We start from the raw sequence: 27,106 nt of genomic DNA on the forward strand, positions 1-27,106 counted from the left end.
CCAGGTAAGTAGTCATGATGGTGGGGCCACTTTATGACATGTAGCCATAGGTCTCACCTAACGGCTGACCTCGCCTTTCCTTTCTAAGGTCGTTCTGAGAGCAGCCGACACGCTTGGCCATAAATGAAGGAAATAAACCTTTAACAATTTAAAAAGTAGGAATATCCCAACTTGATGACCCCATTCCATTACCAAAGACCATATACTAAAATAAGGAAGAATAATCAATTCAAATCCCCAAAAAATTCTTCCCATAGCACATTGGTTTATTCACCCTCACAATGGTATTTACAAGGCGTGTACAGTACATAAGACTGGAAATGGCCCGAGGCAAAAATAGACTAGTCATAATCCTCCATGACTGGGAGGAGACCCAACCTATTGTACCTGGGGAGACAGGCCATTATATTATTCTGTATACCGTAAAAGATGGGATTTCCCAGAAAACGACAGGCGTCACGTGATCAGATGATTCACTATGTTACGGGCTATGAATAAGAAAAAGTCTTGTTCTTCTGACCTCAATCTCTTCATGTTGTTTCCATTCCGACTAGTTTCCTAGTCTCAATTCGACCTCGAGGGAATGGCTCTTGAATGGAACCTGGCCCTTGATTACTAAGGACCTGAATGACACCGCCGCTCCGCATGGGTGGATCTTCAGTGACCTCCAACCTTTCCTGCTCAACGTGACCTCTGATATGGTCCAATGTCTGCAGGACAAAAACGTGAGCTGTCAAGTTTTCCAAGAACTGTAAGTCTCTATATACAATAGGAGATTTTGAGTTTTTTTTGTATATAAAAAATATCTTTTATTAAATGTAAAACATCAAACAAAACAGAGACATTATTATTTCAAAAATAAATAGAAGTTTTTTTTTAAATTTGTATGGAGAATTGTGTGATCCCAATAGATAAGAGCGCAATGTGATCGCTAAATGATAGTCTAGCAGCTTTCAAAGAGTTACCGCCAAATAGGCATATATATAAGCATGAGGCAAACAGCACTCTTATTTCATGCGTGTGCCAAGGGGTTAAAGACGTTTCTTTTCTCTTTCCTTTTAAGGATAGTATGTCAAAGATATATATCGCACATAGAGTACATTGAAATGCTGCACAAAAAATATATATTATAGTAAAAGGTTAATTACCCATTATCGTACGATTCAGTCCGGAGGGCGATCACTCTCCCCGACGCGCGTTTCGCGAGATTGATTCTCGCTTCCTCAAGGGGGCATTTTCTACTTTCTAAGAAATCCATCCGGTATAATACATGGTACAGCATTAGTGTTACTGGTGTTGTGCTCCCTTGGGTGCCATATTACCAGGTATCCTTCCCCCGGTAGGCATTGCAGTGACTCCCAGGACCATGTGGCATCACCTGGCTTGGCTATGAATCAAATATGGAGTTCTGTACAGGATCCATGAGGTCTAAGCCGAAGACCATGACCTGGCCTTAGACATCAGATATTAGTAGATCCAACCATAATTGGCAGGATCAGACCACAAATATCTAATATTTACCGTCCTTAAAGCCATTATGATACTCAACCTAAGAAAAGGATAGAAAATTAGTATTTTAGTTGTAAAACTTATTAGAGGAGTCCAAACATCCCCATCAACCCCGGGCAGTTCGTTTAATCTACCATATATTATAGGTCTATACCCATTATTAATTGCATAACGAAAAGTTATACATGTCTCCAATATATTTTGTGCATCCGTCCAGGGGTGGATTAAGGGTAGCCAGGGCCCCGGGCTGTTCAGACACTGTGGGCCCCCCCCGGTCATGTGACGGGGGTCATGTGACGGGGGTCATGTGACGGGGGTCATGTGACGGGGGTCATGTGACGGGGGTCATGTGACGGGGGTCATGATATACCCGAACCAGATTATTCCAGAAAAATGGCCGGGCCCTACTCTACTGTAACCTATTAAATATTTGTTAGAATCTGCAATACAATTTAGGTATATTTTGACCAATAATATCACATACAAGGAACAAATACCACCGCACCGTGACCAGACCACAAATTACAACCACAGTGATCGAATAATATCACATACAAGGATCAAATACCACCGCGCCATGACCAGACCACAAATTACAACCACAGTGATCGAATAATATCACATACAAGGGACAAATACCACAACACCATTTCCAGACCACATATTACCACCACATAGTGACTGAATACTACAATACTGATCAGTAAAAAACAACAACACAATACTATCACCATAAGTGCCAGTATTCACAGGAGATCTGTACTTAGTATGCAGTGTCTGTGTAGAGGTAATACAGAGATCACTGGTGGTATTATACACAGGAGCTCAATATAGTATACATTGTATAGTGTCAGTGTATAGGTAACACTGACTCACCAGTGACGTCTCTAGGTGAAGTCCTTCATCTTTCAGCCAGCACAGACCGCCATCATTTCTTCCAGCCAGGACTCGTTTCTGCAGGAAATAACAGTTATCTCGAGCTCCGCTTGCAGAACACATTACTTAATTTTCACAACTTCTACATTACACCACATGAAGAAAAAAAGGTGATATAGTGTCACTCTGCACAGTAACAGGACCGCCCCCCATTTAAAACAGTATACTCAAAAAATAAAATAAATACATCACTGCAGTAATAATATCCCTAAATTAGCCCCTATGGTAATAATATTCCACATCCTGGCCCCGTGTGTCTCATTCCTGGCTCCAGCCATATGTTCTCGCATCCTGCCCTCATGAGTATCCATTCTACCCCATATGATCTCCACATCCTGCCCCATATGTCTCCATCGTATCCATCCTGCCACATGATCCAATCCTGCCCCATGTCTTTAATTCTGCCCCGTGTCTCCAATCATGCCCCGTGTCTACATTCTGCCCATGCCTCCAGTCCTGCCCCCATTGTGTCCAGCAATCTGCCCCAGTATGTCCAGCATATTGCCCCAGTGTCCAGCAATCTGCCCCAGTGTCTCCAGCATATTGCCCCCAGTGTGTCCAGCATTGCCCCCAGACAGTGTGTCCAGCAATCTGCCCCAGTGCGTCCAGCATTGCCCCCAGACAGTGTGTCCAGAATATTACCACCAGTGTGTCCAGAAATCTGCCCCAGTAAGTCCAGCATTTCCCCCAGTGTCTCCAGCATTGCCCCAGTGTCCTCCAGCTCCAGCAATCTGCCCCAATGTCCTCCAGCATTGCCCCAGTGTCCTCCAGCATTGCCCCAGTGTCCTCCAGCAATCTGCCCCAGTGTCATCCAGCAATCTGCCCCAGTGTCATCCAGCAATCTGTCCCAGTGTCATCCAGCAATGTGCCCCAGTGTCATCCAGCATTGCCCCAGTGTCATCCAGCCATCTGCCCGTGTCCTCCAGCATTGCCCCAGTGTCCTCCAACAATCTGCCCCAGTGTCTTCCAGCCATCTGCCCCAGTGTCCTCCAGCCATCTGCCCCAGTGTCCTCCAGCCATCTGCCCCAGTGTCCTCCAGCCATCTGCCCCAGTGTCCTCCAGCATTGCCCCAGTGTCCTCCAGCATTGCCCCAGTGTCCTCCAGCATTGCCCCAGTGACTGTCCTCCAGCAATCTGCCCCAGTGTCTTCCAGCCATCTGCCCCAGTGTCCTCCAGCATTGCCCCAGTGTCCTCCAGCCATCTGCCCCAGTGTCCTCCAGCCATCTGCCCCAGTGTCCTCCAGCATTGCCCCAGTGTCCTCCAGCATTGCCCCAGTGTCCTCCAGCATTGCCCCAGTGTCCTCCAGCCATCTGCCCCAGTGTCCTCCAGCCATCTGCCCCAGTGTCCTCCAGCATTGCCCCAGTGTCCTCCAGCATTGCCCCAGTGTCCTCCTGCCATCTGCCCCAGTGTCCTCCAGCCATCTGCCCCAGTGTCCTCCAGCCATCTGCCCCAGTGTCCTCCAGCATTGCCCTCAGTGTGTCCAGTCCACCGTTGTAAAAAAACAAAAAACAAAAAACAAAAACAAAGTCTCCTCACCTGTCCTCGCTCCAGCGCCGCGGTGAGCTCCCTCCAACAGAGCACACTCGCCGGCGACTGACAATGACGTCAGACGCCGGCGACGTGTGCGCCTGCGGCCGACATCAGCCGCCAGCCTCCAATTGGCTGGCGGCAACTATTGACGTGCGGGCGCGTGCCCGCACGTCAATAGGAAACCGCCGCAGGCAGCGCCGGAAGGGGCCCGGTGAGCAGATGAGAAGGGGCCCCATGCGGGCCCCCTCTCTCTGCCCACCGGCTACGGCAGGGGGCCGGGGGCGGGCACATAAATGCCGGCGGCGGCCGCCGGCAGCGGCATTCGAATAACAGATGATCAGAGGGTCAACAGTGCGGTAGCCCAGGGCCCCCCCAGACCACTGGGCCCTGGGCTACCGCCCATATTGACCCTCTGATAATCCGCCCCTGCATCCGTCCCTCTTGGTTTTCAACATCTCTGCTTGCTGCCATTTCATTGTAACCCATATGGTTTAACCTACCACAATTTAAAGGGATTTATGAGGTTCTGGCATGGTTTATAAGAAGTAATGATATACCAGTTAGCAGTATATTTTCTGTATTACTTCTTCTTGGTTTGCAAGATCTCTGCTTGCTGTCAGTCAAAAAGAAGCTTCGCCGTTTACTTCCAAGGGGGACAAACATCGGGTGAGAACTGTTCAGTAAGTGTATGCCCCAGGGTGTGATCATCACAGGGAAGTAAACCGTGAAGCTTCTATTGAATGACAGCAAGCAGAGATCTTGAAAAAATTTATAGAGAATGGAAAATTCTATATTTTTTTTTTAATTATACAAAAAATAAAAACAAAATATCCCTTTAAATTTAAATAAAAGGCAACACTTCCCCTTTAACGCGTTACCCTATACCTTCCTTATCATATGACCTCTTCTCAATATCCAGAGTGAAGAATTTGGACGCTTTGTTCCCCAACATGACAGATGGGACTAAAGAAGAGCTTTTCCTAGCGTTTCATTCCTTCCTTAAGAACCACACGGCAGGTAAATAATACGCCGACTATTATAACCCGATTACGTTACGGTCACATACACAGAACCAGGCTGCACAGATTAGACTTTTCCGGTTTCAATCTTCCTCGTACGGAACAATAGAAATCTCCCGTACCTGTGTTTTTCACAGCCAAGGTGGTTCTAATTATGGTCAAAACGTGCAACATATTAAATTAAATTATTGCTTTTTTTATTTTATAAATTTTAGTGATTAAAAAATTCAAACATTTGTAAAAAAAAAAAAATAACTAAAAAAAAATCTAAAAATTTGGTTCCGTTGACGGAACTGAGCGAGGGGTTGTTATATTTTTTTTCTATGTTAAGTTTTTATTCATACAATTTTGAGGTTCGTACAAAGTATTGATTACATTTTTTGTTGCATTGAAAAATAGTATTTTTTTTTTTTCGATGTACAGCGTTTATCATAAATATAAATGCATTTATATTTGGACTTTTACCGACACAGAAAAATTGAAATTTTTTTTTTCTTTTTTAAAGCGAAAATGACATTTTTTTATATTTTTAAAAACTGTTTTATTTTACCTTTGAACCCGAGATCACTTGTTGTATAGGCTACAATACAATAGTATTGCAGTACATAGCAAAAATAAAAATTATGGTCCCCTGAGAAGTACAGGGGACTTAGTTCATAGCTGCTATGGCAACTTATCAGCTCCCTGCAATCCCACCACAGGGGCAGATAGATAGGCTGCCGAAGAGGTGACAGCAACATTTAAAGAGTTAAAAGCAGAGATTGGAGCTTTGCATTGCTCTGATCGCTGCTGTTGCTGACAGATGTCGGCTGTATAACACAGCTGGCATCTTCCGGATATGGTGCATGCTCAACTCCTGAGTCTGCTCCACACAGCCACCCTCCATCATGGGTCATACATGTAATCCCGATGTTGGGAAGAGGTTTGAAGAACACACATCTGTTTTGAATAGTTCCTCGGGGGCGGAACTTTACAGAATTCTCTATTTTGGTGTTCTTTACCATGACTTGTCCCAAAGGTGTTAAGCATAAAACAATGTAGCAATTTTACAATTTTACATGGAGTCTTCTTTAACTTATTAGGACACTACATCAAAAAGGAGGCCACTTTAGAACATTTGAAGAACTAGCCACTCATGAGCCCCCCACTATAAGTGGAAAGCCGCCCATGAGCAGTGACGAACGTTGAGTTTCCTTTTTGCTGGTGGTTTCAGAACCCAAACCAGTCTTCAATATTAGACACTAAATATTTTATAGGATGAGACATTTCCTTTAATTGTTATCCTCAATGTTTAGGCTATGGCGTTGTATCTGTGGATTTTTACAAAGGAATGAGTGACAAAAAGTTTAGAAAAACCTCCGGTCCCCCATGATCACTATTTTCTCAATTCCACCATTAAGACCCTTAAAGGGAACCTGTCACCTGAATATGGCGGGACCGGTTTTCGGTCATATGGGCGGAGTTTTCGGGTGTTTAATTCACCCTTTCCTTACCCCCTGGCTGCATGCTGGCCGCAATATTGGATTGAAGTTCATTCTCTGTCCTCCGTAGTACACGCCTGCGCAAGGCAATCTTGCCTTGCGCATGCACAGTATGCTTTGCCCAACTGCGGGCAAAGCCGAAAAGCATTAGTGCGCATGCGCCGGCGCACTAAGTCCCAGAAGTATTTCGCTGTGTTCCGGGACATAGTGCACCAGCGCACTAATGCTTTTCGCCTTTGCTCGCAGTTGGGCAAAGCATACTGCGCGTGCGCAAGGCAAGATTGCCTTGCGCAGGCGTGTACTACGGAGGACAGAGAATGAACTTCAATCCAATATTGCGGCCAGCATGCAGCCAGCGGGTAAGGAAAGGGTGAATCAAACACCCGAAAACTCCGCCCATATGACCGAAAACCGGTCCCGCCAAATTCAGGTGACAGGTTCCCTTTAAGATACATTTACATATAAAGCTCATCTTAAATCTGAATTACGCTATTATCAGCAGATGACTTTAATGTTAGCGGGACTTTAACATCTTCATTGATGTCTTACAATTTAATAAATTCTGGTCATTTTCTCTCCCCATTTAATGAATCTATAGATTCGGCCTGTTCCCAGACCGGCAACAGCAGCACGTGGTTACTGCAGAATTTCGGAAGATTTATGCGGTTTGCAAGTTTCAGTCACTTGTCGGAACTCAATGCAAATTTCAAACCTGTAAGTAACAAATATCTAACAATGTAAGAATAAAAGGGTATGTTGTCCTTCAGCATTCCCTAATATCAAATACCGGGCTGGATGAAGAGGTTCCTCAATGAATTCTCACATTTTTTTTTCCAGCTGGAAGCTCTGAATCTTCTCACTTTACCCCAAATCGCGAATTTCACCCTCGAATTAGATGCCGCCATTAACTCTTCGGCAATCAACATCATTTTGGGAACAATACGTAACTCCAACGATATGTCGGACTTCCTGGGTTACTTCAACAAAGGTGCTTCGTTGGTAAGGAACAAATAGCTCTAAAATTTAACTCAAGACACCCAAAATACACAAATTCCCAATACAAGCCTCGCCCCAATGTTCTGCATGGGTGGGACTTTTGTCTCCTGCCAAACTTGGTTGGCGGTTAGCTGAGAGGTGCAATTTAATGGGGATGATCCCAATAAAAATTATCCAAAAGGGCATCGAAACTTAAGCAAGAGATGCAGAAATACACCTATATTGCCGATATGTTCACTTGACAATAAGTCTTCTTACCTTTCCAGGCGAACATCACCGGCCTAAGCCCAATTCTGCTCAATAGGACTTTCGAAGTAATCAAGTCCAACACCTCATTTACCACGACCGATTGGAACCAGCTCATCAAGGATAAATTGACTGTTGTCCTACCAGAAATTACCCTCGAACAATTGACCCTAGTACCCCAGAATATCAGCTGTGATGCCTACCACGTCATGTAAGCATTTAAGAATGCTATATACTATATAAGTCGGAGTGTGTCCTCAATTTTATTGTATTTTTTTTTTTTTCAGAATTGAAAGTCTGGACTCCTCACTCACACATATGGCTCCAGGGAAACCAGAAAATGTTTATACGTCCTTCATCAAGCCTTACATGACTACGTCAGGTAATAATTAAAGTAAAATAGGCCTATAATCCGATTCATGTCAAATCCTGTCCCGCCCATGCTTAGTTTAGTTACCTCCCACGATGAGCTAAACACTCAGCTATGGTTGGCCGATTAAAAGGCTATAACCACTTGTACTTTCTTGATATTTCTTAGATTAAAATCTTCAAATTAATGTCTATTACCGTATTTTTTTTAAAGGTTCCGTTTGCGCTCAGAACTCCAGCAGCAGTTTTCTTCAACAGAACTTTGGGAAGTTTTCTCAGTTTGCCGACTACAGCGACTTTGTGGCATTTAATAAGAATTTCAGTGCGGTAAGTAACAAAAAAATGATGGTGTTATTACTACTCCTTTTTAAGTTCTTTATTGGTGGTAGGGCTTACTCTATAACACCATCACCTAGAGGTGTATACATCATATCACACGTGTTTGCTGTAGATGGATCTTTTATTGTTCGCCGTTTTCATACTTTCTTGTGTTAGGAAGTGCATAGTCATAGAGGCAAAAAAAAAAAATAAAAATAATCTGTCTGTAGTCACCACTAGGGGGAGCTTTAGTTAGAACATTCCAAGCACAATTATTATTTTTTGTACCATTTTATAGCTGGAAGTGCTGCACGTCCTTACTCTGCAGCAAGTGGCGAGCTTCAGCCTGGAGCTGAGTGCATCTAGTGACCCCACTACTGTAGACAACATTGTTGGGACGCTACACAACACTGCTGATTTATACGACTTCTTGAAATATATTAATAATGGCCTTTCCCTGGTAAGTGTCCAGGTTCTTAGACGTCATCCGAAGGTGCTTTCATATTCAGTTGGGAAAACATATGTATTTTACACGTATTTTGCAGAAAAACACAAGCTCACTGAATTCAGCTCTGTCCCAGGCTCTTCTAAATAAGACATTTGAAACAGTGAAAGCCAACATTTCCGCGTTCACCAAATCAGACTGGACTCAGCTCCTCCAGGGTAATCTCGGCGCCATGATTCCCGAGATCTCTTCCAACCAGCTTAGTCTTATACCCAAGAACATTTCCTGTGACTCCTACCAGACCATGTAAGTAGCGAGTATGTGGATGATTAAAGTTGTGTTGGAATCAATAACGACATATATTTCAATTCCAACTTAAGCCCCGCCCCATGTTTCTTAAGCAACGCCCCCGAGGAGTGCCCACTTTTGAATATATTTGCATAGGCTCCATCCATTTATTAGATCATCACATGGGACAATCTCTCAACAAATGAAACGGTTGGGGTGCGTACTAATAGGTTATTTCACCTAAATTAATACAAGAGGGGGGACGAAGGGGAGTGATATAAAGAGCAAAATTGGGTGATCTGAGACCTCAAATTTTGGTTATTAAAGTCTCAGACATGAGAAGCAAAAATGATGGCGACTTGATGGAAGATCGATCTCGAGTAAGACTAGATAGGTCCGCGAGGTTCTTTTGCACCATTCAAGCCATCGGGTTGGTGGTCTTCCGCTTCGCCATGTCCCTCCAATAGGGAGGGAAAAAAAAATTCTTGCCAATCTAAAACTACAGGAAAAAAGTCTCCCCTAAACAAAAAATTAAAAAATGTGTTCTTAACTCCAAAAAAAACTTTAGTCAAAAATTCCGAAATGTGAGCAAATTCCTAGTTTGGCAACACAAACAAAAAGTTGGGTTAAAAATATAAAATCTATATTGCCCGATTTACCTACCATCCTCTCCCAATTCTAACACCCCTTCCTGATTTTTTGATGTACGAACCTGTAGACACCGGACTTCCAATATCGTTAGGATCCACTAACATATACATTGGGAGGGCAGTCTAAATAGTTTCTGAGATCTAGATTATTCTTAAAGGAAGAAAATACATTTAATTTAATATTTACTAAAAAAAAAAAAAAACGTGTAAAATTAAATTGTATAAAGTCAATAAGTCAATTTTTCATGTCAAACAGACTCGGTATTTTGGACTTAAATTTCCCAAAAATGAATTCTGGAAACCAACAAGATATCTACAAATCTTTGATCAAACCTTATCTGTCCAACAAAGGTAAAAAAAATATATATATTTTACATTATAATATTTCTTGGATATGAAAGTGACATGACTTTTAATATATTTTTTTTATTTTACTTTTTTATGTGGACTTTTTTTTCCCCCTTCAAATTTCTGTTTCTTATATCCCAGGTTCCTCAAATATCAAGTGACCAAACTTTGAAAAAATGAATTAAAAACTGTAAAAAAATTAAAATAAACTTTTTTTTCTGCTTGTTTCTTATATCCCAGGTTCCTCAATTATCAAGTGACCAAATTTAACAAAAAATGAAATAAAAAAAACTGTAGAAAAATTAAAATAAACTTTTTTTTCTGCTTGTTTCTTATGTCCCAGGTTCGGATTGTTCTAAGAATTTAAGCAGCAGTGCAATATTAAAGCAAAATTTAGGAAAATTCTCCCAGTTTGCCAACTACAAAGACCTTGAGGCGCTGAATATCAGTGGAGTAAGTACAATACACCATAAGGATTTTAAGCACCTGTATATGGGTTTTCAGTATTATTTTGGACTCGATGAAAGTGAGAAGTTGCTCTTGAGGATACTTTTTTCCCCTATTCCCTCTTGCCCACTTGTTTTGTCGAATGAATTACTTTTTTTTCTCCAAAGGGTAACATAATTAGATGCTTTATGGTTAAAACTATCACTCCGAATATTGCTGCTTATTTAGTTGCTGTTGGTTGGTGTCAGCAGTGGGCAAACCTGGGCAGAAGTCAGGGACCATTGGGTTTAGGGTTCTGTGATGCCCTGGGGAAACATGCCCTGTACTTGTCAAAACAGGGGGTCAACGGGGAGTCTATCACCCAAGGACCTACATGTATCCGGAGTTGGCCCTGACCTGATCCTTGATAGGTTGGTAAGAGGAAAATCTTTGGTGGCCTGGGGAAACATGCTCGGTACTTGTCAAAACAGGGGGTCAACGGGGAGTCTATCACCCAAGGACCTACATGTATCCGGAGTTGGCCCTGACCTGATCCTTGATAGGTTGGTAAGAGGAAAATCTTTGGTGGCCTGGGGAAACATGCCCGGTACTTGTCAAAACAGGGGGTCAACGGGGAGTCTATCACCCAAGGACCTACATGAATCTGGAGTTGGCCCTGACCTGATCCTTGATAGGTTGGTAAGAGGAAAATCTTTGGTGCCCTGGGGAAACATGCCCGGTACTTGTCAAAACAGGGGGTCAATGGGGAGTCTATCACCCAAGGACCTACATGTATCTGGAGTTGGCCCTGACCTGATCCTTGATAGGTTGGTAAGAGGAAAATCTTTGGTGGCCTGGGGACACATGCTCGGTACTTGTCAAAACAAGGGGTCAACGGGGAGTCCATCACCCAAGGACCTACATGTATCTGGAGTTGGCCCTGACCTGATCCTTGATAGGTTGGTAAGAGGAAAATCTTTGGTGCCCTGGGGAAACATGCCCGATACTTGTCAAAACAGGGGGTCAACGGGGAGTCTATCACCCAAGGACCTACATGTATCTGGAGTTGGCCCTGACCTGATCCTTGATAGGTTGGTAAGAGGAAAATCTTTGGTGCCCTGGGGAAACATGCCCGATACTTGTCAAAACAGGGGGTCAACGGGGAGTCTATCACCCAAGGACCTACATGTATTCGTAGTTGGCCCTGACCTGATCCTTGATAGGTTGGTAAGAGGAAAATCTTTGGTGGCCTGGGGAAACATGCTCGGTACTTGTCAAAACAAGGGGTCAACGGGGAGTCCATCACCCAAGGACCTACATGTATCTGGAGTTGGCCCTGACCTGATCCTTGATAGGTTGGTAAGAGGAAAATCTTTGGTGCCCTGGGGAAACATGCCCGATACTTGTCAAAACAGGGGGTCAACGGGGAGTCTATCACCCAAGGACCTACATGTATCTGGAGTTGGCCCTTACCTGATCCTTAATAGGTTGGTAAGAGGAAAAATGTACAGACTTCACACCACCACAAAGATTACCAATTTTTAACAGGCAAATCACCATCATTTACCAAATTTTGCCAAAATATTAGATGAATATCAACCCACCAGGCCAGCAGTAAAGACTAATTTCTTATGCCGCCTTACAGGGTGAAATTCTGTCTTCTCTGACCATGCAACAAGTTGTAGACTTCAGCTTGGACACCACCATTAATTCAACGGTGGCCGCAGGAATCGTTGGAATGATACAAAATGTTTCCGATGTAAATACCTTTTTGGATTCCTTGAATACAGCTGGTTCCTTGGTAAGTAATGACCTCCCTCCACCCTTATTCCAATGCTTCAAAGTTAAAAAAAAAAAAAAAAATGGCCAAAACTACTGAAAAATTATGTGTTGAATCTATTAAGATTTAGAAGGAAATTACATATTTCTAACCACCACTAGGAGGAGCTAAGGAGCTTCCTGTAGACAGACTGATATTTTGAGGTCTTCGTTGAGTTCCCCCTAGTGGTGGCTTCAGGTATTTAGGATTTGTTTATTGAATGTATTACACAAGTAATCACCATGGAACTTATGATCATTAGAGATACAATCAGTATGGAAACATTTTCCTTAACTTTTCCCTTATCTACAACCTCCAGTGGCTGAGATTGGGGCATTTCTTCTTTTTGCGTGCCCCTCTTTTGCAGTCCTGTGGTCAGTGACATAGGTGGGAGATGACAGCCTTGTTTTCTGTCCGCAGAATAACGTGAGTTCTTTGAGTCCATACCTGTCCCAGGCCCTCCTGACCAAAACTTTCCAAATGTTAAAGCAGAACCTCAACTCCTTTAACAATTCAGACTGGGCTCAGCTTTTCCAGAATAAACTAAGCTTGGTCTTACCGGAGATCGGTAACGACCAACTCAGCCTCATCCCCACCAACATCTCCTGCACGTCCTACCAAACCATGTGAGTTCTTGCTCCAACCTTTTGTATGACCTCTACGAGGCGTAGACGGACACAATGGTCGTTTACGACGGGGCAATATAATTACCAAATTCGTCTTGCAGATTCCACAGTCTCCAATCCAGTTTCTCCAAAATGGATTCCAAAAATCGGGAAGATGCCTACAAGAGTTTTATCAAGCCATACCTAAAGAAGAAAGGTGATTTCCGCTAATCGTAAGCCTACAAGACACAGAACTGGTCTTGTCATTAAGGGGTTATCTTGATCGCCCGTTACGTCTTTCCCAGGTAATGCAATCACGTGTTATAACGGATCTGATCCCAACGCGTCTTGGCTTGTGGACAATCTGGGCTCCTATATGATTTACACAAGTGAAGAAGACTTGATCCTCTTTGCCAACGAGTCCATGGTAAGAATTTTGGCATATTTTAAAGGATTTTTTTTCCCCCCAAGACTTTAACATGGATGACCTATCCCAATATCAGTTGCCTGTATGGCATGGGATCTGCAGTACTACTCATGGCCACTATGCAATCTATGGCGCTATTTCACTTTTAGTGCAACTGTTTAGTAGGGGTTTGGTGACCCAATTCCCACCGATTTGACATTTATGACCCATTCTAAAGACCAACCCAGGAAACCCCTTTTAGATAGTGGTCTCCAACGTTGGTCCTTTAGGTGTGCATCAATAGTCTCAAACCTGTGGCTTTCCAGATGTTGTGACACGTCACAGCCGCGCTGGAGACTAGTCGGACAGGCAGGTCCCCGGCGGCTTCTCACGCCCGCTGCCCTGGAGGGACAGGTCCAAGTAGGTTTAACATTCCTCTCTCGTTCTCCTTACAGCTGCGAACTTTTGCCAATGATCATTCCTGCGTAGAACTTGTAACCCGGTTGGAATTACCCAAAGACACTGCGATTTATTTCACCTCCCTCCTGACCTCAAGTGCATCATTCAACCTGAGCAGGTAAAAATGCTGAACTCTATGAGCACTGTGCAGACACATACTTGTATTATACCTACCTGCAGTCACCACTAGGGGGAGCTCACTGACTCATACATTAATAACCACAGAGTGTGCAGTGAGCTCCCTCTAGTGGTGACTGCAGGAAGACCGATTTTTTAACGTTTAACAGAGTTTTCCGAAAACTACTATCTCCCATCTGCAGTTTGTTTATATAAAAAAAAAAAATCTTCTGCTTTACTCCCACTGCCGGGGAAATATTTTACTTCATAGAAAGCAGACATGTAATGTCTGTATACTTTTTTGGTTGGAGCTGCGGTATGATCAGACCATGTCCCTGTACGGTCAGACACGGCCATTACACAGTACATACAGGGGAATATTCATAAGATTATCTCAGCACAGGAACATTTTATTTAAACACATCCAATTGTGGAAATTGTTATTATTCCAAGATCTATTGATTAGAATGATGGTAAAACGCCTTTAAAAGTTCCTCCCCCCACATTGAGTTTGTGGATTACCAAGTCTAAGAATGCAGCGTACGTTCAAAACGTGTTTGGTTGGTCAACAATGGCTTCCCCATACCCCCGCCTCCCCCCGCTCTATATATTTGGGATATCACAAGCTACTCTACATTTTTAATATTTTACAAATAAAGAAATATTTTATGACCTAGAAGCCGGATCGTCCATTCATGTCAGAAAGATAGATCTCGAACTATAAAGATACACAATAGAATATTCTTCATCGCAGAATATTAGAAATTAAAGGCGGAGATTCACTTGAAGGATAACGATAATTGGTAATTAAACCCCTGTCCTATATTTCTAGCCTCCCAGATGTATTCCTCTGTTTCCTGACGCCCTCAGCTCTGGTCAATCTGACAGCAGCAGACACATTGGAGATAACCAAAAAGATCAATCAGCAATGTTACCATAGTACTGGGGGACAGAGCCCTGCGCCCACCCCCGAGGATGTGCAGGTAACGGCAGGAGGCAAGACAGACAAGTGTGCCTAGCTATTATCTATCATCTATCGATCATCTATTATCTATCTATCATCTATCTATCTATTATCTATCTATCTATCATCTATTATCTATCTATTATCTTTCTATTATCTATCTATCATCTATTATCTATCTATCAGCTATTATCTATCATCTATTATCTATCGATCATCTATTATCTATCTATCATCTATCTATCTATCATCTATTATCTTTCTATTATCTATCATCTATCTATCATCTATCTATTATCTATCATCTATTATCTATCTATCATCTGTCTATCTATTATCTATCTATCTATTATCTATCTATCTATTATGTATCATCTATCTATTATCTATCTATTATCTATCTATCTATCATCTATTATCTATCTATTATCTTTCTATTATCTATCTATCATCTATTATCTATCTATCAGCTATTATCTATCATCTATTATCTATCGATCATCTATTATCTATCTATCATCTATCATCTATTATCTATCTATTATCTTTCTATTATCTATCTATCATCTATCTATCATCTATCATCTATCTATCATCTGTCTATCTATTATCTATCTATCTATTATGTATCATCTATCTATCTATTATCTATCATCTATTATCTATAATCTATTGTCTATCATCTATCTATTATCTATTATCTATCATCTATTATCTATCTATTATCTATATATTATCTATCATCTATCTATCTATCATCTATTATCTATCATCTATTATCTATCTATCATCTGTCTATCTATTATGTATCATCTATTATCTATCATCTATCTATCTATCTATTATCTATCATCTATCTATCATCTATTATCTATATATTATCTATCATCTATCTATCTATTATCTACCTATCTATCTATCGACCTGCATACAAGAAGTAGAGGATGATGTCCTTCTTTTGCTATGGATGCCTCCTTACTCAGTGTTGCCCCCTATGTCTGTGTAAAGTAAATGTATAAAGCATGACTTTATTGTACAATTTTGCACGTATTCGCCCACAGGTAGCGATCTCACTGGTCAGCAGACTAGACAATTTCTCAGCTGACACGCTTATGAATCTGGGGCAGTCGGCCGTGGGTCTGTCCATGGGACAAATTGACAAGATCAGTGATGGCAATTTAAAATCCAGCCTGCCCTCCCTGAGTAACGTCACCGGCTGGAGCGTCGGGCAGGCCCGATCAATAATGGAAAAGCTCCTGAACGCCAATTATCAGGTGTTTTATAAGTGAATTCTAGATCTCAAACATTGCATCCTCTACTTCTACCACATATAACCCCGACCTCTCGGCCCCATCAGATTGACGACCTGCGCAGTCTAGGGAGCTTGGTAACTGGACTACCGAGTAAGAAACTGCAAGAACTGAACCCAACAGCTGTACTAAATGCTGTGAACGATGCACAATTTGCAAGTAAACTCGCCAGTGCTCCACCAGCTTTGCAGAACACATTTGTCATGAAGGTAAGAATGCCCATATGTATGACGGAATCAGCCGACATGAACTTTTATATGATGAGATGACTCTGCTCATTCTGCCATAGGCTGTACAGCAAAGCTGACAAGTGAACTGCAAAAAAACAGATCTCTGCTTATCGTGTGCCTTTATTGGCCAGACTGAATAGTTATATGGACCTCCGATTCGGCGAGCTTCTCTAATTTTAGGTTCTCCGTATTTCTTTAGATTATATCAGCCAACTCAACTACATCCAGTGTTGTCAAACACGTCCCTGCTAATCTGGCGAGCTTTATTCCCAAGTCTTTCTTGCTCTTCAAATCAGAGAAGCCATCTCTAGTAGACGTCAATGGCAAGTCGTGGAGTCCAGACCAGGTATAATCATTTGGTGACCCATGGTTGGAGAAGCAACTGCTGCCACAGCACCCCTTATTGGTACCCTGAAGTCATTGCAACCTCTATTTCTTTCAGGCTTCCATGTTTTTTGACGACATCACAAACAACACCTCTGATTACTCCCTGTAAGTACATTATAAGTCTACCCAAAAACTAAACCGGAAATTACCTAAACTCGCCAAACACAATGGACACATATTAGGTATGTGATGTACATATGGCTGGCATTAACCTGGAATCCCTCTGTTTAGGCTTTCCTCATCAGTCCTGCAAGGCTTTACCTGCTCAACCCCAGCTAAAATTTCCAACAGCCAAGTTAAGCTGCTCGGGAAGGCGATGAAGACCAATAATGCCAGCCTGAGTGAAGATCAGGTGAGAAACAAGACCCCAAAGTTACTACATCGTTACCCCAATGGAAACTATACACACATTAGTGGAAAGTGACACATTATATCCTCTACACTTGCCACATCCTCTACATGAGAAGCACAACCCACCAAATCCTCTACACGAGGAGCACAACCCACCACATCCTCTACACGAAGAGCACAACTCACCAAATCCTCTACATGAAGAGCACAACCCGCCACATCCTCTACACGAAGAGCACAACTCGCCACATCCTCTACACGAAGAGCACAACTCGCCACATCCTCTACACGAAGAGCACAACTTGCCACATCCTCTACACGAAGAGCACAACTCGCCACATCCTCTACACGAAGAGCACAACCCACCACATCCTCTACACGAAGAACACAACCCACCACATCCTCTACACGAAGAACACAACCCACCACATCCTCTACACGAAGAGCACAACTCGCCACATCCTCTACACGAAGAGCACAACTCGCCACATCCTCTACACGAAGAGCACAACTCGCCACATCCTCTACACGAAGAGCACAACTCGCCACATCCTCTACACGAAGAGCACAACCCACCACATCCTCTACACGAAGAACACAACCCACCACATCCTCTACACGAAGAGCACAACTCGCCACATCCTCTACACGAAGAGCACAACTCGCCACATCCTCTACACGAAGAGCACAACCCACCACATCCTCTACACGAAGAACACAACCCACCACATCCTCTACACGAAGAACACAACCCACCACATCCTCTACACGAAGAACACAACCCATCACATCCTCTACACAAAGAGCACAACTCGCTACATCCTCTATACAAGAAGCACAACTCACCACATCCTTTACACAAGGAGCACAACTCGCCACATCCTCTACACGAAGAACACAACCCGCCACATCCTCTACACGAAGAGCACAACCCGCCACATCCTCTACACGAGGAGCAGAACTCGCCACATCCTCTACACGAAGAGCACAACTCGCCACATCCTCTACACGAAGAGCACAAACCACCACATCCTCTACACGAGGAGCACAACCCGCCACATCCTCTACACGAGGAGCACAACCCACCACATCCTCTACACGAAGAGCACAACCCGCCACATCCTCTACACGAAGAGCACAACCCGCCACATCCTCTACACGAGGAGCACAACTCTGCCACATCCTCTATACAACGAGCACAACTCCCCCTCATCCTCTACACGAAGAGCACAACTCTCCGCATCGTCTATACGAGGAGGACAGCTCGCCACATCCTCTACACGAGGAGCACAACCCGCCACATCCTCTACACGAAGAGCACAACTCGCCACATCCTCTACACGAAGAGCACAACTCGCCACATCCTCTACACAAAGAGCACAACCCGCCACATCATCTACACGAAGAGCACAACTCGCCACATCCTCTACACGAAGAGCAGAACCCGCCACATCTTCTACACGAGGAGCACAACTCGCCACATCCTCTACACGAGGAGCACAACTCTCCACATCCTCTACACGAGGAGCACAACTCTCCACATCCTCTACACGAGGAGCACAACTCTCCACATCCTCTACACGAGGAGCACAACTCTCCACATCCTCTACACGAGGAGCACAACCCGCCACATCCTCTACACGAAGAGCACAACTCGCCACATCCTCTACACGAAGAGCACAACTCGCCACATCCTCTACACGAAGAGCACAACCCGCCACATCCTCTACACGAGGAGCACAACTCGCCACATCCTCTGTACGAGGAGCACAACTCTTCACATCCTCTGTAAGAGGAGCACAACTCGCCACATCCTCTGTACGAGGAGCACAACTCGCCACATCCTCTGTACGAGGAGCATAAGTCATTATCTCCCTCATTTGTTCCCAGTTGAACTGTCTGAGCAGGCAAATAACAAAAGGTGGTTACACAGCAGATCTGGACTCATATCCTGGGGAAGTCTTCCTATTCCTGAAGTAAGTTCTTCCAGTGTAATAGAATGTAGCCATAGAAAAAAATGTTAAAACATTGAGAATAAAAAAAACATATGGATATATTTATATGTAGACTTATAGATATATATGAAATGGATAGGTAGAGAGATCTAATAAAGATAAAAAAGGTAAGAGTAGCACTGTGGAATAAATTGGGTGCAGGCCCCAGGGCTATGACCTAAAGCCATCTAGACTAGAGAATGCAAAATATGCAGCAGTCTGAATATGTGAAAAAGTGGGGTTAGCTAACTGACCCATATATTGGGCAACATTTTGGTTTCCAAAAACACTATGAGCTTTGATTGGTAATATTTTTGCCATCGCAGTTCAGCAAATTATTCTTCTATTGGAAACTGCACCGAATTCTTCACCAAAGTTGGCAAAGCGAACATCAATGTCTTATCAAGTGACACCAAGTTACGCAGTGCTCTCTTGACCAAAGCCTTGTCCTGTATGGTAAGAGGCCGATTTCTCAAATTTTCAGCTTCAAGTTATTTTTTATTGCTTAATTTCCTGGTATATTTTTTTTTTATAGTAGATAACACTGATTTAATGATACAGAGCTTTAAATTCTTTGGACATATATTGAGAGTTATGTGGTTGATGAGATTTTGGTTCCTGCTGTCACCACTAGAGGGAGCTCACTGCATACTGAGCTTACTTTGCATTCAGTATGCGGTTAGCTCATAGTCGTCCCCTAGTGGTGGCAGACAGAATCACATTTTTCACTTTTTAGTTTATCTATGTAGATTATTTACAGATCTGTTTAAATAAATTTTGTTTTACGGTGCAGACGCTTTGCACAATGATTCCATGTTTTTTTTTTTTTCATTTTATAGAAAATATCAGGACCCTCTCTGACCGAGAATGATATCACAGTGCTGGGTCACCTTACCTGTGAGATGAATGCGTCGTACATTGCAGGCTCCCCTCCCGCTGTACTGACTCAGTTATCTCAGTGTAAGTCCTTCTCTGCCGAGCAGCAGACGGCTATCCAGACCCTACTCGGAAAAGATAACTCAGTGGTTGGGTAAGTCGGAGGATCGCCTTGTGGCCGCCGTTACAACCAACGAGATGCTGATAAAGGTCATAATTTATCTTTGATGCTCCATTTTTCCGATATGAATAGACACCTTGACTTGATGACTATAAAAGATACATGGGGCTAAATCTTCTAATATTTACAAAGTGTAAAATATTCTCTTTTATAGGACCCCCTCCACATGGACAAAAGACACCTTACATTCCCTTGGAGGAATCAGTGGGTTTTTAACGAAAGACATGCTGACAAATATCTCCGGTGTAAGTATCCTGCAATAAGTATATATATATATATATATATATATATATATATATATATATATATATATATATATATAGAGATATATAGAGATATATAGATATATATATAAAATTTTCAGCCCGATTAGATGGGGAACTAGATTTCCCGATATTCGCCAATAACGCACCACTACAGCTCCCATGTGCGTTGTGACTCAAATCTCCTAAGTGGGTGAATTAGTGGATTCCCTTGAATACTCAAGACGTCTTACATTGTCCGTTTTCATAGGTGTCCTTTAAGGCCTGGATGAAAGAAGCCATACAAGCCTCGACCTTGACCAAAAATCAGTTTGCCGCGATTGTCACAAATCTTTTGTCTACCAGAGCTCGGAGAGCAGCAGGTGAGTGTGACCCGTGTCATACATCTAGCGAATTCTTACTTTGTAATGTAAGAACCATTAAAGTCGAAAAAGAGGGAAGAAAATAAAAAGAGAGGTATAGGAAGCAATGGAAAGAGAAGGAAAAAGAATGAAAGTCTAAAGTAAAGAAGAAGGGAAAGGCGAAGGCTTAAAAGATTAGGGGGAAAGTCTAAACAAAAGGCAACGCTGAAAGGGTAAGGGAAGAAAGTAATGGAAAAGAAAAGGATAAAGGAAAGGAATTTCGAAAAGGAAGTGCTAAGCAAAACGAAGGGGAAAGTTTAAAAGAAAGGTCTAAGATAAAGAAGAAGGCTCAAGAGTGGAAGTTTGAAGAGGAGAAAAGGCAAAAGGGACAGAAAAAAAAGTGATTAAGGAAGGAACTGTTTTGCAAAAGGGAATGTTTAAAAAGAAAGTGTAAAGTATAGAAGAAGGCTCAAGAGTGGATACAGGAATGTTTAATGGGAAGAGGAAGGGGACAGGTGAAGAGGAGAAACTGCTAAAGGGGAAAGGAACTGAAAAGAGAGAATAAAGTGATTTCGAAGAAAAGTCTAAAGGAAGGGAATGTTTCTCAAGGAAAGTAAAAGAGAATGGTAAAGTTTAAAAGGAAGGTCTAAAGTACAGAAGAAGGCTCAAGAGTGGATAAAGGAATATTCAATGGGAAGAGGAAGGGGGACATTTGAAGAGGAGAAAATGCAAAAGGGGAACAGAAATTCTAAAGGAACCAGAGGGGGGGGAAGTTAAAGTCACACAGGCTAAAAAACTAAAGAAAGGGAATGTTGAAAGGGAAAACCCACTGCCAAAGAATAGGGCAGTCCAAAGAAAGTGAAAAAAAAAGGCTAAAGAAAAAAAAAGAAGGAAAGTTTCAAGCATTAAGAAGGGAGGGTTAATAGGAAAGGGGAAAGAGGGAAGGAGAGTCTCAGGGAAAACAGGATGATGGGTCTAAAGAAAACGACCTGTTAAGAGGAAGTAATGGAACGGGTAAAGAAAATGAGAAGATGTTCAAGGAAAGGAGAAAGCAAAGTCTGAAAGTTAAGCCGAACCTTAAATCTAAAGAGAAGTGGAAGGGAAAAGATAAAGGAAATATAAGTCAAAGGAGAAGAAAAGAACAATGTAAAGAATAAAGGCAGGAATCTGTAGTGGTTCCATGAACACCTACAAGTCGTCTCCATATAAAGGTATAACCTGGGATTCTGCCGTTCTAGGTTGTGCTTCTGGGAAAGAGATCACAGCGAGTAATGTGAACGACGCCCTGCTGCCACTGAGTTACACGCCAACAGAATTAGATGCTTGTTTAGGCAACGATACCCTGACCAACTACCTGTCCATGCTGAGCAGCAAGACCTTCACCGATGCTCAGCTGTCCGTCCTGAAGAACAAGCTGGATGCAGTGAGTTCCCTTTATCCCCCCAAAACATATGTACATTGGACCATGGAAAGGTCCTTGTAGTTGGTAAGAAATTGGTATAACGAGGAGGAATTAGGTTCAAGGTGATCAACGGGGCCTCATTTCTTCAATGTATGTGGAACTTAAAGGGGTTGTCCATCTTTAGGATTTTTTTTTTTTTAACTTAAATGCATGTATTTTGTGCTTCTTCCCCAGCTCTATCCCACTGGTTTCCCAGAATCGGTCTTAAGAAACCTGGGGGAGATCAGCCGAGTGTGCGGAGACGCTGATGTGAGCAAGTGGAACATAACCTCGGTGGACACTCTCAGCAGTTTGCTTTCAGTCTATCCCTCCGAAACCCTGGTAAATGAGTCCACCGGTGGCGGGACTGATGCACCCGGCACTATTGTACATACAGGAACGGCCCATCTGGCCCTCTACAACACACATTGTCCACTCTTCCTCGGACACGAGCAGCATCAATGGTGTCTGGTGGTCTCTTTTCAATGCATTTTAAAGCGTTACACTTTAAAGCGTTATTTCCAACATTAAAAGTTATCAATTATCTAAACAATGTAAGGGATAAGTGATAACACGTGGTCCGACTACTGAGATCCCTACCGATCCAGTGCCCTGTTCTCAGGATCTGCCGAAGTCTCCGGTGTCAGACCCCCACTAATCTGCAAGTTATTACTTATAAATGACAAATTGATATCACCGGCATTTTCATAGGGTATTTTAGACCCCAGGTTCTCAGTAGGGTTCTGAGTGGCAGTTTGACAACAATCCACAAGTTATCACTTATGCTTAAACTTTTCACTTTTTAAGACCTTTTTTTTCACATCCAGACTATAATCACATTTTCATAGCATATTTTTTTTTAAAGGATCCAAAGCTCAAAATCTGCTGCACGTATATGTTATATAATAAAATTCTCTCCGCCTGCAGTCACCACTAGAGGGAGCTCACTGCGCATGCGTGGAGCTCAATAATAACTGTGTGCGGTGAGCTCCCTCTAGTGGCAGACTCTGAGAAGGAAAGGCATCGTATGTGAAGCTTTACCCCTTAATGAACTTTTCACACTTATCACTTCAGGCCCAGAGTGAAATAGGGAAATACTTAAGTTCAGGAAATCAACTTACTGCAGCGGCGCTGAACGTGATCAGTAGTCGATACGTCTGTCTTTTGAGCAGCGCTCAAGTGCAGTCCATGAGCAGCAGTGCGATAACGTGAGTGGTCCACAAACGTTAAACCTGGAGGCTTCAATAAAATAAAATATATATACATATACCCAATTAACATCTCTCTCCTGCAGTGACGCCAAAGCCCTGGACTTATCGGCATGCAGCCAAGCTGTGAAGGACGCCTTCTACGCTCAAGCAAAGTCGGCCTTCCAGTCCGAGAATAGCCAAGTGTCTACCTACTTCAACCTCGTAAAGCCATATCTAGGTAAGCATCCAATCTGGGCACACAGTACAACGCTATGGTATAACACGGACGAACGCTGTAACACCTTGTTATTAACCGTGCTAATTACAGGTGGCTCATCAGCTGCAGACCTGAAGACCCTGGCTGAAAGGAATCCCAACATGGACATAGGAACCTTTGTGAAACTCAACCCATCTGCTGTTATGGTGAGTTGATCTATGCCGTACTACTCTGTCTTGCCAGATGGTGGCGCTGTTGGCACTGGGGTATTGCGGTCAGTTCTTGCCCAATTGTAATGAATGGAGAGAGCTCCACATCTCTGTTCCTGATACAGAGCTCCAAATCCCTTGCGTAGCCAAGATAAAACTGCCTGCCCGAAGCCACCACTAGGGGGAGCTCACTGCAGACTGATTAAAGCGGTCACCTTGTGCCATTTTTCCCCATCAGAGTCTCTCAGTCAGCAATGTGAAGAGTTTACTTGGTACGAACGTAGAAGATCTGAAGACTCGGGCAACCAACAGCGTCATCAGTAACTGGATAGCGAACCAGAAGCAGAGTGATCTGGATACCCTGGGTCTGGGCATCACAGGAGGAATACGAGATTACGTCACCACCAAACCACCTGGTAAGATCATTTTCCACGATTTCTTGAATGGGGACCGTGTTCGTTGCTCGTTCAGGCAGGAAATTTGCCCTTGTAAGGCTACGTTCACATTTGCGGTGCGTCGGGCGCAACCGCGGAGACGCATGCGTCATGCGCCCATATATTTAACATGGGGGGGCATGGACATGCGTTGTCTTGCGTTTTGTGACGCATGCGTCTTTTTTGGCGCAAGCGTCAGGGCGCAGAGGACGCAAGTTGCATTTTTTTTGCGGCCAAAAATGGACGCATGCGTCACAAAACAATGCGTTCTTGCATGCGTTTTGCGTTGCGTCGCCGACGCAACACACAACAACGCAAATGTGAACGTAGCCTAAATGATCCTTTATTCTGGCTTTATTAGAATGCAGAATTATCAACAGTCCCATTTATCATACGACTGGGCTCACAGTGGGCAGAGTTTGTTTATAATTGCAATAAAAGAAAAACTTTAACTGGATTTTTTTTAAGTTAAAGCGAGCACCTCCTCAGATTGCTGCGGCTCCACCGAGTCTGGAACAGTCTTTCTTTTTCTTCTGTGACCTTCCATCCCAAAGTTATGGTAAAAAAACGTGCAAATCTACCCTTCAACCAATCGTGCGTATGCTACGGAATGTCTGTGGGCGCAGCCACGTTTTGATTGGCCGATGTCAGAGGAGAAAAAAGCAAACTCCCACGGAGAAGATCTATGGTACACGCCCAGTTGCTTGAAGGGAAAATTTGAGTCTTTATTTCCAGGGGTCATAACTTTGGAACGGTGAAGCGGAGAAAAAAAAGAAAAACTGTTCCAGAATCAGTGGAAGAACAGTAATTAGAAGAAGTACTCAGTTTAAATGAAAAAAAATCCAGTGAATGGCCCCTTTAAAGGGAATTTAGGTATTTTTTAAGGCATTTGCAGGTAAAACAGGTTGGGGAAGACCTATATGAAGGAATGAATGGAAAGGGAGCGTTGACTTTCAGACGAATACACCCACTATCTAAAAGGGCGCCATTATTTACATAACATCCATATGTCCTGCCCTGGCAGAATAGAAAACTGGCATTCCTGGCAAATGCCTTAGGGGGTCTACATCTGATAGCACAATTCAGTTCTCTTTTTGCATAGCATAGCATGTTGGGAGTTGTAGTTTATCAACAGCCGATATGCCAACGCTAAGAATACAAATATCAGGCCGATTCCATGTTCTAATGTGTTCTATTTTTTTTTCTTTTGCCCCCCACACAGCTGCATCGGCCTCTACCTTCACTCACGGCCTCTCAATCCTCTTGGGCATTTTTGGAGCCTTTCTCATTTTCTAAGATCTGATGCAGAAGACTATTTCATGACTGAGGATACAACGTAAAAAAAAAAAAAAATAAGGTTCTGTCGCTGCTCTTTATAGTAAAAGATTAGAAAAACATGGCTGTTTTTTTTTTTTATAAAGAGCGCCACACTTCTGTGTGGTGGTGTCCGGTATTGCAACTTTAGCTCCAGTAAAAAATTAATGGAGGTGGGCTGTAGTAGGGAAGACAGCAAAGGACACCTACAAGATGGGGCATCACTACTTTTGAATAATTTTCTATGGCTAAATCTATTGTAACGTTTCATTCCACATTTGCAATCAACCTAATTAGTTGAGTCTGTTTTATTACTGGGTGACACAATGGTCGGATGCATTACATACTGGGATACTCAAAAGGGCTGGCATGCAATAATTAGTGTGAATTAAAAAAAAACAACAACTTGCTAATGTCTTGATTTATTTAAAAACGTCCGACAGGAAGTCAGGTGTGCGCAGTAAAATCACTTCCCTTGTAGTCTAAAAAGGTCACTGGTACCTTTTGATAAAACTGGACTTGGATATAAGAGAAACCGGAGTAGAACAGTATATAACCGTGTCCGGTAAGCGATCCCAAAACCTCAGGGGCGTAAGCTATTTTGCATCATGTTTATAGTCTGCGTTTGTATAATGGATGACTACAAAGTGGCTGCTATTTATTGTATTGCCTATATATTTCAATAAAAAAAATATATATAAAATAATATTTTGTGTCACCATTTTCCGAGACCAGTAATGCTTTATTTTTTAATCTGTTGTAGCTTTGAGGGATGTTTATTTTCTTTGGTGTCAAAAACGCTTTGATTGTCTTTAATTGCATTTTTTGGGGAAATGTAATAACCAAAACAGAGAATTTCCTGGCATTTGCATCTTTTTATTGGATAAGTGTATAGTCTGACCTTAAAGTGAACTTGCTGGGATAGACACTTGTAGAAAGGTTGTCAACAGTTTCGAATATTTTCCTCTTATAAATAATCTTCTCTCATGTCTTCAGCCTTTTTCCAGTTGTACTGTCATGAATTTGAACATATAACATGCTGAGGCCTTTAGAGTCTGAGCTGTAGCTCTTGGGTTCTTTTTTTCTTGAAACTTCTCTGAGCATTGTATATTGAGACCTGGGAAAGGACACTGCTAGGAAGATTGTCAACTGTCTGGAATGTTTTCCACTTATAAATAATCTTCTCTCACGTCTTCAGCCTTTTTCCAGTTGTACTGTCATGAATTTGAACATATAACATGCTGAGGCCTTTAGAGTCTGAGCTGTAGCTCTTGGGTTCTTTTTTTCTTGAAACTTCTCTGAGCATTGTATATTGAGACCTGGGAAAGGACACTGCTAGGAAGATTGTCAACTGTCTGGAATGTTTTCCACTTGTAAATAATCTTCTCTCACATCTTCAGCCTTTTTCCAGTTGTACTGTCATGAATTTGAACATATA

The 27,106-nt window shown here is 42.7% G+C and overlaps 1 protein-coding gene across 2 annotated transcripts; it reads left to right on the top strand.

Moving 5' to 3' along the window:
• The first annotated feature begins 250 nt into the window (after positions 1–250).
• LOC138645366 (otoancorin-like) lies at positions 251–26,374 on the top strand. Of its 2 annotated transcripts, XM_069734622.1 has the most exons (34): positions 255–751; positions 4,894–4,991; positions 7,073–7,188; positions 7,312–7,473; positions 7,737–7,927; positions 8,004–8,098; positions 8,300–8,412; positions 8,702–8,863; positions 8,949–9,154; positions 10,043–10,137; positions 10,478–10,587; positions 12,206–12,361; positions 12,800–13,005; positions 13,107–13,201; positions 13,290–13,411; positions 13,846–13,967; positions 14,799–14,949; positions 15,992–16,204; positions 16,288–16,449; positions 16,670–16,816; positions 16,913–16,962; positions 17,089–17,209; positions 19,099–19,184; positions 19,529–19,658; positions 20,042–20,232; positions 20,414–20,504; positions 20,773–20,884; positions 22,102–22,286; positions 22,500–22,646; positions 23,379–23,512; positions 23,599–23,732; positions 23,823–23,917; positions 24,159–24,336; positions 25,577–26,374. In XM_069734622.1, exons 1-34 carry the CDS (start codon positions 699–701, stop codon positions 25,648–25,650), a joined length of 4,503 nt encoding a protein of 1,500 aa, XP_069590723.1. In that variant the 5' UTR covers positions 255–698; the 3' UTR covers positions 25,651–26,374. The 2 variants fall into 2 exon arrangements, 1 of the variants encoding a protein (XP_069590723.1); XR_011314732.1 differs by lacking the exons at positions 22,102–22,286; positions 23,599–23,732; positions 23,823–23,917; positions 24,159–24,336; positions 25,577–26,374 and having other exon boundaries at positions 251–751.
• The last annotated feature ends 732 nt before the right edge of the window (positions 26,375–27,106 follow it).

This window comes from Ranitomeya imitator, chromosome 7, assembly GCF_032444005.1.
Source record: "Ranitomeya imitator isolate aRanImi1 chromosome 7, aRanImi1.pri, whole genome shotgun sequence".
Lineage (NCBI taxonomy): Eukaryota > Metazoa > Chordata > Amphibia > Anura > Dendrobatidae > Ranitomeya > Ranitomeya imitator.